The 14512-nt window shown below is 45.9% G+C and overlaps 1 protein-coding gene and 1 non-coding gene across 3 annotated transcripts in view; both read left to right on the top strand.

Moving 5' to 3' along the window:
* EFHD1 (EF-hand domain family member D1) overlaps positions 1–13600 on the top strand; it is a 164148-nt gene extending 150548 nt beyond the window's left edge. For both annotated transcript variants that reach the window (XM_050751155.1, XM_050751156.1), the window contains 2 exons: positions 2946–3080; positions 12420–13600. In XM_050751155.1, the coding sequence (XP_050607112.1) occupies positions 2946–3080; positions 12420–12554 (270 nt within the window). In that variant the 3' untranslated portion in view covers positions 12555–13600. The remainder of the gene's footprint in view (positions 1–2945; positions 3081–12419) is intronic.
* On the top strand, positions 9780–9881 carry LOC126933304 (small nucleolar RNA U13). The gene has a single exon (XR_007718541.1). It is a non-coding gene; the product is annotated as a small nucleolar RNA U13 (small nucleolar RNA).
* Positions 13601–14512: the final 912 nt, after the last annotated feature.

Here is a 14512-nt window from a genome sequence, read left to right as displayed (position 1 = left end):
AAAGACCTGGAAACCTGAAATTTTCCTGTGGGTACACACATTTTAGGTAGCACCTGAAAACCTGGAGAAACCCTCTTTTGATGATGGCTTAGAACGTATCAGTTTATATTCTTTCCATATGGAAAAATAAATCATGAAACTTAGATAGCAGTTGTTTGATGCGTAAATCACTTAAAATTATTTAAAGAAGAGAACTTAAAAAGCCACAAAATTGCCTTGGGAGAGTACAGGAAGATGGGGGACCTGCCATTTAAGTTTGGCCAATTTATAGCTGGGCATGGTGGCTCATGCCTGTAATCCCAGCACTTTGAGAGACCTGAGGCTAGGAGTTCAAGACCAGTTTGGTCAACATGGCGAAACCCCATCTCTACTAAAAAAAACAAAAATTAGCCAGGCATGGTCACGCTCCTGTAATCCCAGCTACTTGGGAGGCTAAGGCGGGAGGATCACTTGAACCTGGGAGGCAGAGGTAGCAGTGAGCTGAGATCGAGCCATTTTACTCCAGCCTGAGCAACAGAGTGAGACTCCATCTCAAAAAAAAACAGTTTGGCCAATTTATTTATTTAAAAGTTTGTTCTTTGGAGGCCTGAAGATTAATTCATTCAGGTCACATTTTGAATCTGGAGGAGAAGGGTGGATACAAGGATTACTAACAAATGATACAAGGATTACTAACCAACCATTTGGAAGAAAATAAGGTTAATGATTAACCTCACATGATAAATAAAAATAAATTTCAGAGATTAAATATTTACATGGTTAAAAAAAAAAAGCCATAAAAGTTGTAGAAAAAACGTAGGTGATTGTTTATATAACCTTGCTGCTGAGGAAGGTTTTTCTAAGCATAACACCATATGTAAAATTTTTGAAAGTTGAAAATTAGCATAAACATACTTAAAAGGCAAGTGACAGAGCTGAAGTATTTGAAACATACCAGGTTCTGTGAAGATCTTTAGCAAATGATAAGAAAGGTAAACCATTTAATGCAAAAATGAGACACACTAGAAAAATACAAGTTGTTAAAAAACCATTGGAGGCCGGGCGCGGTGGCTCAAGCCTGTAATCCCAGCACTTTGGGAGGCCGAGGCGGGCGGATCACAAGGTCAGGAGATCGAGACCACAGTGAAACCCCGTCTCTACTAAAAATACAAAAAAAATTAGCCGGGCGCGGTGGCGGGCGCCTGTAGTCCCAGCTACTCAGGAGGCTGAGGCAGGAGAATGGCGGGAACCTGGGAGGCGGAGCTTGCAGTGAGCCGAGATCGCGCCACTGCACTCCAGCCTGGGCAACAGCGTGAGACTCCGTCTCAAAAAAAAAAAAAAAAAAAAAAAACCATTGGAAATATTAAGTTATTTAGTTTTTAAAAAAATAGTTTATACAGGTTTATTTGATTTTTCTTTTGTCACTGTAAACTAGGATGCTGCTAATTTTTTACTTTCATAGATAATGTTTAAACCATTGTAGGAATGTTTCTGAAGGATAAATTCCCACCAGTGGAATTAATGGTTGGAAGGCAAAAAGCATCTTATTTTCAGTAAACATTTCCAGGAGTTTGAGACCAGCCTGGGCAACGTAGAAGACCCTGTCTCTACAAATTAAAAAAAAAAAAAAAAAAAAGCCAGGTCTGGTGGCACATAGCTGTGGTTCCAGCTACTCAGGAACTGGAGGCCACAGGACTACCTGAGCCCAGGAGGTCAAGGGTGAGCTGTGATCACACTACAGCACTCCAGAGTGAGACCCTGTCTCAAGAAAATAAATAATTATCGGCCGGGCGCGGTGGCTCACGCTTGTAATCCCAGCACTTTGGGAGGCCGAGACGGGCGGATCACGAGGTCAGGAGATCGAGACAATCCTGGCTAACACAGTGAAACCCCGTCTCTAGTAAAAATACAAAAAATTAGCCGGGCGTGGTGGTGGGCGCCTATAGTCCCAGCTACTGGGGAGGCTGGAGCAGGAGAATGGCGTGAACCCAGAAGGCGGAGCTTATAGTGAGCCCAGATCGCACCACTGCACTCCAGCCTGGGCAACAGAGCGAGACTCTGTCTTAAAAAAAAAAAAAAAAAGAAAAGAAAAGAAATAAATAGGCCGGGTGCGGTGGCTCACACCTGTAATCCCAGCACTTTGGGAGGCCGAGGTGGGCATATCACCTGAGGTCAGAAGTTTGAGACCAGCCTGACCAACATGGAGAAACCACGTCTCTACTAAAATACAAAAAATATCAGCCAGGCATGGTGGTGCATTCCTGTAATCCCAGCTACTTGGGAGGCTGAGGTAGGAGAATTGCTGGAACCTGGGAGGCAGAGGTTGCAGTGAGCCGAGATCACGCCATTGCACTCCAGCCTGGGCAACAAGAGTGAAACTCCATCTCAAAAAAATAAATAAATAAAAAAGAAAATAAATAAATAAAAGTTTGAGGGCGGGGGGCAGTGGCTCATGCCTGTAATCCTAGCACTTTGGGAGGCCAAGGCGGGCAGATCACTTGAGGTCAGGAGTTTGAGACCAGCCTGGCCAACATGGCGAAACCCCGTCCCTACTAAAAATATAAAAATTAGCGGTGCGTGGTGGCACGTGCCTGTAATCCCAGCTACTCAGGAGACTGAGGCATGAGAATCACTTGAGTCCAGAGGCAGAGGTTGCAGTGAGCCGAGATCACGCCATTGCACTCCAGCCTGGGTGACAGAGCTAGACTCTGCCTCAAAAAAAAAAAAAAGTTTGAATTGGTTTACACTCTCAAATAAATATGAGGGTGCCCATTTCCCTATATCCTTGGGAAAAATGCACATGTTTCCATTTCTGACAATCTGATAAGGGAAAAAAATAATTTGCCACAGGCACACATAAACATCTTTCTTAAGTGATTAGCAGAGTGACTTCGGCTTGGGCCAGAGGCTGGTTGTGAATCTCTCAGTGACAGCGACTCTGATTCCCTGCTTTCTTTCCCCTGTAGTTTCTGCTCATTTTCCACAAGGCCGCGGCGGGGGAGCTGCAGGAGGACAGTGGGCTCATGGCGCTGGCAAAGCTCTCTGAGATCAATGTGGCCCTGGAAGGCGTCAAAGGTGCCAAGAACTTCTTTGAAGCCAAGGTAGGTGCTTCGTTCCTTCTGTGAGGAGCAACCACTCCCAGCCTCCACCCTGTCCACCAGACGGCAGCTGTCGTTTTCATCTCAGCAGAGCAAACCTGCAGAAACAGACCAGGAGGGTCCTCCAAGTCCCCTGCCAATCAGCACAGTGGGTGCCAGTCCACATGAGCTCAGAGTCGGCCTCCTCCATCTCCCTACCCTGTCCACTCGGAGCCTCAGTGTCTTCATCTGTATGATGGAGAGGTGACAACAGGATTGCCTGAATGATGAAACGAGTTCATGTACATGAAAGCGTTTAGCAAGTGCCTGGCTCACTGTGAGCCCTTCGTAGGTGGTATGGGCTGTTGGGACTCTTGTGGAGTTTCGTTTTAGTTTATTCTGGGAGCTTGCCCAGAGACAGAGTGCCTTGGTGACACATCCTGGCCTGCCCGGTCCCCTAAGCAGGACTGTAAATTCTCACTTCTCTTTGAGGCTGCTTGGAGACAGATTTCATCATCTTTCTGCCACGCTGAAAGCCCAGTGCTCTCATCTGACAGTATCAAGGACAAGCCAACCACTCATTGTGCCTTAAACACTGGCACCATGTGTCCAATTCTGAAAGTGGTTTGGCCCTTCCTTCCTGACTTAGCATTGATTCAGCCCATCTCCAGCAAAGCTGGGCACCGCACTGAGCTCTAAGATACAACTTCTGTCTAAGGATGAAGTGGACATAACTGTTGCCCTTCCCAGGGCACACACATAGTCCAGTGAAGAAAGCAAGCTCCACAATGATACAGAGAGGGCAGAGAGGAGGGAAGGGCTATTTTGCAGGGGTGGGTCTTCTCCATCCATTGAGTATATAACATGCAGATGTCTTATGATGCCTTGGCAGAGGTGCTAGGTTGACAGCCCGAGTTTGCAGGACAGTTTTCAGTCCACTGCTCCAGTGCAAGGTGATACGTGCTCTAGTTGAAGTAGGTTTGAGTGTCTGGGAATGTCTTATCTGGGCATTCAAGACCTGTTATAATCTGGCTCTGATCCCTGCTTCAGCCTCATCCATCCCCTTCAAATGCTGCCACGCCTTTCCCAACTGGATCTGCTGTTCCCTCTGCCTGAACGCCCTACCCAAATGCCTCTGCCTAGAAAACTGCTTCTTCATCCAGACCCATGTTGAAGAGTTCCGTCCCCTGGGCTGCTTTCCCTGACTGTCCATCCTCTTCTGTGTGCCTCTAGTACATGTGGAAGTGGGTTATAATTTATCTTTTTGAGGCACCCTTAGATGCTTTTGGTGAAAGTATGAATTAACCCAACTTTTTATTTTATGTTTTGAGATGGAGTCTCACTCTGCTGCCCAGGCTGGAGTGTAGTGGTAGGATCTTGGCTCACTGCAACTTTGACCCAACTTTTTGTAAAGCAGTTTGAAACTAACTATTCACATTTTATATTTTTCCCTTCCAGAATTCTATCTCTTAAGACTTCTTCTTCTTCTTTTTTTTTTTTTTTTTTTTTTTTGAGACTGAGTCTCACTCTGTCGCCCAGGCTGGAGTACAGTGGCGCGATCTTGGCTCACTGCAACCTCCGCCTCCCAGGTTTAAGTGATTCTCCTGCCTCAGCCTCCTGAGTAGCTAGGACTATAGGCACGCACCACCACGCCCAGCTAATTTTTGTATTTTTAGTAGAGATGGGATTTCATCATATTGGCCAGGCTAGTCTCAAACTCCTGACCTCGTGATCTGCCTGCCTCCACCTCCCAAAGTGCTGGATAACAGGCGTGAGCCACCACACCCATGCAAATGCACATACATGTATGGACAAGGATTTTCATACAATATTGTTAGTAGTATAGAAAAATTAGAAATAACCAAAACTTCCATTATCAGGGAAGTGAGTTCATTATGATATATCCACACATTTGCACACTCTGCAGCTGTCAAAAAATGAGATGCAGCTGCGTGTCCGTGTGGACAGATGTCCAGAATAAATGAAGCAAGACAATATGCTGGAAACCTAATTTTGTAAACATGAAATCCAACCTGGATCATTACATGCCAAAGTGTTAGTAATAGTTGTGTCTGAGGGACTTATTTTATATTTTTGTGATGTTTTACAATGAGTGTGTACTCTTTTTATAACTGGAGAAAAGATGAAAAGAATGACAGTAAAAATTCTTGCAGCTCGTTACGTTCATAGGTCTGCCTCCTCACCCAAACTCAAAGGCAGAGTAGCTATGATAGCTTTGTAATTACAGTGCTTGGTATATAATGGCCCTCAATTAACATCTGCCTAGATGACAAATGGAGGGCGTCACCGCTGGATTTGGGAGAGGGCCATAAAGGAGCTGCCATTTGTGACAGATGTTCTGAGATGAATGGGGATTCACCTTGTAATCAAGGAAGGGAGGGCGTTGTGATCGTGGGAACAGCAGGTGGAAGGCTCCAAGGCGTAGAGGGTGAGGCTTGTTTGGAGGCTGCAGAGGTGTCGCAATGTGAGGATACAGGATGTGTGAGGGAGCAGGGCTGGTGACGTGTCTGGAGGTGAAAACCAAGATGCAAATATGGTGACCCCAGCCTGGCCATCATGGTGAAACCCGTCTCCACTAAAAATACAAAAATTAGTTGGGCATGGTGGTGCACACCTATAATCTCAGCTACTTGGAAAGGTGAGGCAGGAGAATTGCTTGAACCCAGGAGGCGGAGGCTGCAGTGAGCCGAGACGTGCTACTGCACCTCCAGCCTGGGTGACAGACCATGACTCCACCAAAAAAAGAGAGAGAGAGACGAAAGAAAGAAAGAAAGAGGAAGGAAGGAGGGAGGGAGAGAGGGAGGGAGGGAGGGAAGGAAAGGAAGGAAAGGAAGGAAGGAAGGAAGGAAGGAAGGAAGGAAGGAAGGAAGGAAGGAAGGAAGGAAGGAAGGAAGGAAGGAAGGAAGGAAGGGGAGAAAGAGAAAAAGAAAGCAAATATGGTGATCAGGAAACTGGGCCAGCACTTGCCACCCTCTGGCCCACCATGGCACGTATGGTCTATGACTCTCAGACTGGATGGCTCCCGGCTGCACTAGACAGTATTGGACAGAGAGCTCCAGCCTCCCCAAGGCTGAGAGGAGCTCCTCTCTGGGCACCTGGTTGGGAAGGTCAGGCCTTCCCTAGACTGCTGAGTGTCAGAACCACCCGCACACCAGCTTCTCAGGCCCACCTACATCTACCTGGGATTTCTCCAAGGTGGGTTTCAGGAAACATGGAGGTGATGGAGCTGTGATGTGATTCCAACGCACAGCCACAGGTGCAGGGGAGCCCTCGAGTGTTTGGGCTGGGCACTACGAGTACACACTTGCCTGGCGACAGTTTAGACTCAGGGAAGTTTTCACAGAGGTCCCGAGAAGAATTGTGGGTCCAATAAGTGTAGTGACAACCAGACTAGGGAGAAGGAGGGGACAAATTGAGAATTCTCTAGAAGTCTCAGTGTTCATGACCACTCCATTGGAGGTGGGAGGTAAGTGCCATGAGGTTTGTCAAGGAGGGAAGTTGATGATATTTTTCATCAAGACCAGCCTCACAGGCGGAGTGTGGTGGCTCACGTCTGTAATCCCAGCACTTTGGGAGGGCGAGGGGGGAGGATTACTTGAGGTCAGGAGTTTGAGACCAGCCTGGCCAACATGGTGAAACCCCGTCTCTACTAAAAATATAAAAATTAGCCAGGCGTGGTGGCAGACACCTGTAGTCCCAGCTACTTGGGAGGCTGAGGCATGAGAATCGCTTGAGCCCAGAGGCAGAGGTTGCAATGAGCCGAGATCACACCATTGCACTCCAGCCTGGGTAACAGAGCAAGACTGTGTCTCAAAAAAAATAAATAAATAAATAAAGCAAAAATAAATAAAGCCCGGCCTCCCCCTATTCCCAGAATGGCTGTGGTTTGAAGAGGAGAAGTTATGAACTGGGTTTGGTGTCAAGTGTGAGGGGACTTCAGGCACAGGAAAGGTGTGCCCCTTCATTTGAAGGCCATCGTGTTGGTTACAAATAATTTCTCATCACATCCTGTTTGACCGAACCTGGTGACTCCTGGCTGCATGGGAGGTTAGGGAGCGTCTTTTTTTCTGGGATCTGCCTGCCTGGCTGTCATTATGCCACTGGGGAAGGTGAAGATCCTACATGTTGAGGGTCATGGAGTAATTTCTTCCACACATGCCCAATTCTGAACCTGCCATTGGAAAACACTGGAATATCATTATCTCAACTGGGCTTTCTGGAGCCAGGGGTGGTGTCAGTCTCCCTTAGGCCTCTGGGCCATGTGCTAGGCCTCATAGCAAGAAATAAGGCAGGAAATGGGTGCTTCTGGGCACCTCACAACATAGACCACAGGAGCTAACTTCACAAGATATACGTTGAAACCAAGGATTAGAGATTGACCTATGGTAGAACAGAATGGTGCCAGGACTGTGGGGAAGGCTGGCATTTAGGCCTTTGGAGAAGAAGAAGGTGTAATCAGAGGTACAAGGAAACCCTGGGGAAATGCTATTTTGGAGGACTGGAGCAGTTTTTAGAAGAGATTAGGCTGGGTGCAGTGGCTCATACCTGGACACTTTGGGAAGCTGAGGCAGGAGAACTGTTCAAGCCCAGGAGTTCAAGGTTGCAGTGAGCTGTGATCATGCCGCTGCACCACAGCCCACACAACAGAGCAAGACCCTGTCTCTAAAACAAAACAAAACAAAACAAAACAAAACAAAACAAAACAAAAAGCAAACATAACAAAATGGAGTTTTTAGTCCCTGCCTCTAGGGATTATAATTCCGTAAGAGTAAAAGTGACCTGGTGCAGTGGCTCACACCTGCAATCCCAGCACACTTGGGAGGCCAAGGTGAGAGGATTGCTTAAGCCCAGGAGTTTGAGACCAGCCTGAGCAACATGGCAAGACCCCATCTCTACACACACACACACACACACACACACACACACACACACACACACACCTTTCTGTATAAGCATAACTCTTGCTGTTAATATTCTCAGAGTTACCTGTCTTCCGAAATGGACCCCTGTCAAACGCAGGGGAATTTAGAAAGTGGACACTGCGATTTTTCATTGAAATGGGAGCATCCAGGCCTGGCGCAGTGGCTCATGCCTATAGTCCCAGCACTTTGGGAGGCTGAGGTGGGAGGATTGCTTAAGCCCAGAAGTTTGAGACCAGCCTGGGCAACATAGTGAGATCTTGTCATTACAAAAACAAAAATAGTAGCTGGGTGTGGCAGTGCACGCCTGTAGTCCCAGCTACTCAGGAGGCTGAATTGGGAGGAACACTTGAGCCTGGGAGATTGAGGCTGCAGTAAGCCATGACTGCACCACTGCACTCCAATCTGGGTGACGGATTAAGACCGTGTCTCAAAATAAAAAAGACATTTAGAAAGTTGAGAACTCTGCTCCAACTCCCCTAAAAGACAGTTAAATGTTGGGAAATATAAGGATTACTTCTTCCTTTGTCCTCCAATGTTATAAAAAGAATGTAAACATTGAAAAAGATCATATCATATTCATTCTCTGAAGCCATTGATTCTGATAAAGTCACATAAAAATGACACATTAGAAAAAAAATTATATCAATGAATGTAGCTCTAAGAATCTTAAAACTTCAGGGGCCAGGAGCAGTGGCTCATGCTTGTAATCCCAGAACTTTGGGAGGCCAAGGTGGGCACCTCACTTGAGTTTAGGAGTTCGAGACCAGCTGGCCAACATGGTGAAACCCTGTCTCTACTGGAAAAAAAAAAAATTAGCTGGGCATGGTGGCATGTGCCTATAATCCCAGCTACTCGGGAGGCTGAAGCAGGAGAATCACTTGAACCCGGGAAGCGGAGGTTGCAGTGAGCTGAGATCACACCATTGAACTCCAGCCTGGGTGACAGAGTGAAACTCCATCTCAAAAAAAAAAAAAAAAAAAAAAGAATCTTAACAACTTCAAAAAACGGAATGCAGTGATTACATTTAAGGATGTATATGTTAAAACTGCAAGAATGATTTGAAAATGTTGCTATCATAGGTATATCAAGAAAAAAGTCATTTAAATTAAATATCTCAAAGGTATTTGGTAAAGTTTAATACCCATTCATAATAAAACATTTTAAAATAAGAAAACAATGCTTCTTTAGCACGGTAAAAGAATATTGGCCAAGCGCAATGGCTCACACCTGTAATCCTAGCACTTTGGAAGGCTGAGGCGGGCGGATCACCTGAGGTGGAGAGTTCGAGACCAACCTGACCAACATGGACAAACCTCATCTCTACTAAAAAACAAAATTAGCTGGGCGTGGTGGCGCCTGCCTGTAATCCCAGCTACTCAGGAGACTGAGGCAGGAGAATCGCTTGAACCTGGGAGGCAGAGATTGCAGTGAGCCGAGATCGTACCATTGCACTCCAGCCTGGGCAATGAGAGTGAAACTCCGCCTCAAAAAAAAAAAAAAGAAAAAAGAAAAAAAAGAATATTTATTTTCCTCATAAATATCAAGGCATTCTATAAAGCAGTAATATTAAATCACACAGTATGGGTGCAGGAATAAACAAATCAGTCAGTGGCACAGGATAGAGAATAGAAACATCTCTTTCATGTGGGAACTTAGAATATGAAGAAAATTGGGAGAATAATGGGCTAGCAATAAAAGGTGCTGAGACAATTAGCTATGCACTTAGGAAGATAAAGTCAAGTCCCTACTTTATACTCTTCACTAAAATAAGTGCACTTAGATCCTTTTGTGGTTCATAATGTGATGACTGGGTTTTCATGCCCATGTGTGAAGTGTGCCTCCCTACAATCTTGTTAAGATGACAGCACATTGCCTTCTGACGGGAAAGAAAAGTGAAATAAGTGAGCTTATTTTTGTGGTTTAAGGGGCCAAATGAGAACACAAAACCACAAAGGTATTAAAAGGAAATTCAGGAAAATGGGTTTAGAACCTCGGGGGTTTAGAAGACCTTCTTAAACATGCCATAAAATGCAAATGGCAGAACGGAAATGCTTGATCAATTTGATTACATCAAAATGTTAAATATGTGTGTCATCCCAAATGCCTTAGAGCTAAAAGATGAGCAAAAAACTGGGAGAAAGTAACTAAAATATGTATAACCAGAGACTAATACCTAGAATTTATAAGGAAAGTAAATATTCTTTTATTTATTTATTTATTTATTTGCCTTATGTAAGTCAAATTGGGGCTGAGCTCAGTGGTACATGCCTATAATCCAAATGCTTTAAGAGGCTGAGGTGGGAGAATTGCTTGAGCCCAGGAGTTTGAGACCAGCCTAGGCAACATAGTGCAACCCCATCTCTACAAAAAATTTTAAAAACTAACCTACAGGTGGCATGCACCTATAGGCCTAGCTGCTCAGGATGCTGAGGTAGGAGGATTGCTTGAGCTCGGGAGTTCGAGGCTGTAGGGGACTGATTGTGCCACTGTACTTCAGCCTCAACCTGGGCGATGGAGCAAGACTGTTTCTTAAAAAAAAAAAAAAAAGGAACTGCAAATTTTAAAATAATAATATAATAACTGAATAGAAATGTGGGCAAAGGATATAAACGGGCAATTTACAAAAGAGGAAATAAAACAAGGTTGTTGGCTATCTGATTGGCAAAAAGTAAAAACATTAATGATAACCTTGGCAATGTTGTGGGGAAATGAGAGCTTCCAGTTCGTGATTGTGGGGGTGTAAATCAGAACAGCAGCTTTGGAGAACAATGTAATAGTCTATTAAAATAACATACATAAGGCTGGGTGTGGTGGCTCATGCCTGTAATTCTAGCACTTTGAGAGGCTGAGGCGGGTGAATTGCTTGAGCTCAAGAGTTCAAGACCAGCCTGGGTGACATGGTAAAACCCTGCGTCTACTAAAAATACAGAAATTAGCCAGGCATGTGATGACGTGTTCCTGTAATCCCAGCTACTAGAGTGGCTGAGGCAGAAGGATCAGTTGAGCCCCGGAGGCACAGGTTGCAGTGAGCTAAGATTGCGGCATTACACTCCAGCCTGGGCAAGAGTGAGACTGTCTTAAAAAAAAAAAAAAAAAAAAAAAAAGTACATACTCAACGAGTTTGGAAATTTTACAAATTGAGACACACTCACAGAATCAGTTCTAGAACAGATGATTTTTAGATGGTTTTATCCGATATGATATTATTGAAGACAAATTGTTGATTTAAAATACTCAAATGGCACCAAATTCCATTCACAATACCAGCAAAACCATGTAATATCCAGAAGCAAATATAGGACGACTGATTTAGTGAGCAACATAAAGGCATAAGTGAATGAAAACTGAGGCATTCAGCGAAAACTGTATTTTTAAAAATTATTATTGTTATTTTGAGATGGAGTCTCACTGCAGCCTCGACCACCAAGGCTCAAGTGATTCTCCTGCCTCAGCCCCTGAGTAGCTGGGATTACAGGCACATGTCACCACGCCTGGCTATTTTTTGTATTTTTAGTAGGGACAGGGTTTCACCATATTGGCCAGGCTGGTCTCAAACTCCTGGCCTCAGGTGATCCGCCCGCTTCAGCCTCCCAAAGTGCTGGGATTACAGGCTTGAGTCACCACCACACCCAGCCCACGGAGAAATGTATTTTAAAGGTATCCCTTTGCCATAGGCAGATGGATGCAATTCCAGTCAAAATCCCATGAGGGGACTGGGTGCAGTGGCTCATGCCTGTAATCCTAGCACTTTGGGAGGTCAGGGCCGGTGAATCACCTGAGGTCAGGAGTTCGAGACCAGCCTGACCAATATGGTGAAACCCCTTCTCTACTAAAAATGTAAAAATTAGCCAGGCATGGTGATGTGCGCCTGTAGTCCTAGCTACTCGGGAGGCTGAGACAGAAGAATTGCTTGAACCTGGGAGGCGGAGATTGCAGTGAACCAAGATCATGCCACTGCACTCCAGCCTGAGTGACAGAGTGAGACTCCGTCTCAAAAAAAAAAAAAAAAAAAAAAAAAAAAAAAAAAAAAAATCCCATCAGGGGATTCATTTTAGTTTGCCTTTTTCCCTACAACTGAACAATATTAGTGTGAAATTAAAATAATGTAAAAGTGGTTAATAAACTGGGATGTTAAACTGTATCCTGAAAAAAACGTCAAGTAGAATGACCAACCCCAGCAAAAGAAGCACATGGGGGCACAGCAACAAATCCAGTGATGTGTTAGAGATGGTGTCTGTGCCAACAGAAAGCAACTTCTGAAGGCCACACGGAAAGAGTGCTTGCTGGGGTCCTGCCCTCCATAGGCCCACGTTGCCTTGTCCCTAGGTCTGCTGAATGGGCTGTTCGCTCAGGTGTCAGCAGCTCCAGGGTCCTCTGCCCTGCCTTACTCTGTTGGTCTGTGTCTGCTGTTTCTCTGCAGGTCCAAGCCTTGTCATCGGCCAGTAAGTTTGAAGCGGAGTTGAAAGCTGAACAAGATGAGCGGAAGCGGGAGGAGGAGGAGAGGCGGCTTCGCCAGGCGGCCTTCCAGGAGCTCAAGGCCAACTTCAGTACATAGTCCTGCTGACCTTGCCCTCTGCCCACAGCTGTGCCTCACAGATGCCCCAGGAAGAGATGACAGGCATCTTCATCACTGCTGCCAGTCCCCTCCTGAGCCATCATCTCCACCCATCACCCTGTGCCAGCTCCCATGCCAGCCTTCATTCCTCCCAGTGTCCAAGCCCCTCCGGGGGTCCTGGGGTGGGCCAGATGCCTGCCCATCTCTGTCTCCGGCCTCTGCTCCTCCACCCTACCCGTAGCCAGAACTTGTATCTTCTCAGCGACCTTCACTTCGTCCTTGTCCCTTTACCATTCCACATCAAAGAGTAGTCTCTGTCAATTTGTAAAGATATGTCTGTCTTTTTGGGTCCTCAGAGAAAATGCCCATTTTCAAGAGGAATTCTCTGCACTCCTCTGCTTCCCATCCAACTTGCCTGTTCTCATCTTTGGTAGGATTCTGCCAGTTGCTTTTACATCTTCTGTTCCTGGGTAATGGTGGGTCTTAATGGAGGCTGGGTGGACCACTGCCCATTCACTCTTCAACAGGAGGAACAGCATGCCGCCACGGTGACACACATTAGAGAAAGGACAGAGGTCTGCTCCTTCCTGCCACCTTTCTCCTGGCCCCTTAGCATTCCCCCAGTCCCTCCCTCTTCACCCTGCTCGTCTGTGTCTTCCCAGTTCAGCCTTTTTCCTACTCTTAAATACTGTGCTACTTCACTGTAAGAATGAAAGAACAGTTAGGATACCAATGAGTAAAAGGGTTCCTGGTCACTCTGACTCTGTGCAAATTGTATTACAGTAGACCCCTGACATTCCCAAGTGACAGATCCAGGGCCTTTCAAACATCCCCAAAGTCATGGCCATGCTCACCATTAGCCAGTTTCTAACATCTGTTTCAGGGTATCGAGCTGTAGATGTTCTTACCCCCCATACTTGTGAGTTCTTGGAGTTGCTCCCAAATACAAGGGGTTATGTTGTATTTTTAACAAATATATCCTGTTGTCATATTTATTCTCTTTTGTAACTGCTATCTTTACAATAAAGAAATCACCTGCCTTTCTATCTCACAGCTGTTTCTTTTTACATTGTACAAATAATGTGACCATCACATCAACGTGCCTGGAATTTTCTTGAATTAAAGGAGAGAGTAGGGTATTTTCTATAGGAGCCAAGTCCCATCCAGGGCTTCTGTTTGACACCGAGTCCTGAAGTACAGTTAGAAATGGGAACTAGAGGCCAGGCACGGTAGCTCACGTCTGTGGTCCCAGCACTTTGGGAGGCTGACGCGGGAGGATCACTTGAGGTCAGGAGTTCAAGACTAGCCTGGTCAACATGGTGAAACCCCATTTCTAGTAAAAATATAGCTGGCCTGGTGGTGCACACCTGTAATCCCAGCTACTCAGGAGGCTGAGGTGGGAGAATCCCTTGAACCAGGGAGGCAGAGTTTGCAGTGAGCAGAGATGGTGCCGCTGCACTCCAGCATAGGCAACAGAGCAAGACTCCATCTCAAAAAAAAAAAAAAAAAAAAAAAAAGGGCCGGGCGCGGTGGCTCAAGCCTGTAATCCCAGCACTTTGGGAGGCCGAGACGGGTGGATCACGAGGTCAGGAGATCGAGACCATCCTGGCGAACACCGTGAAACCCCGTCTCTACTAAAAAATACAAAAAGCTAGCCGGGCGAGGTGGCGGGCGCCTGTAGTCCCAGCTACTCTGGAGGCTGAGGCAGGAGAATGGCGTAAACCTGGGAGGTGGAGCTTGCAGTGAGCTGAGATCCGGCCACTGCACTCCAGCCCGGGCTACAGAGCGAGACTCCGTCTCAAAAAAAAAAAAGAAATGAGAACTAGAGGGCTGTTTTTCACTCTATAGGATTCAGAGTACTGAGCTTATCTGTTGCACTCCCCTTCCCTTCTGTGAGGATGCCTTCGGCTGCAGGGAAAAACCACAGCTTCATTTCTTTTGCTTCTTAGATCCCTTGA

Source organism: Macaca thibetana, chromosome 12 (assembly GCF_024542745.1).
Source record: "Macaca thibetana thibetana isolate TM-01 chromosome 12, ASM2454274v1, whole genome shotgun sequence".
NCBI classification, from domain to species: domain Eukaryota; kingdom Metazoa; phylum Chordata; class Mammalia; order Primates; family Cercopithecidae; genus Macaca; species Macaca thibetana.
This window is presented reverse-complemented; position numbering and strand designations above follow the sequence as displayed.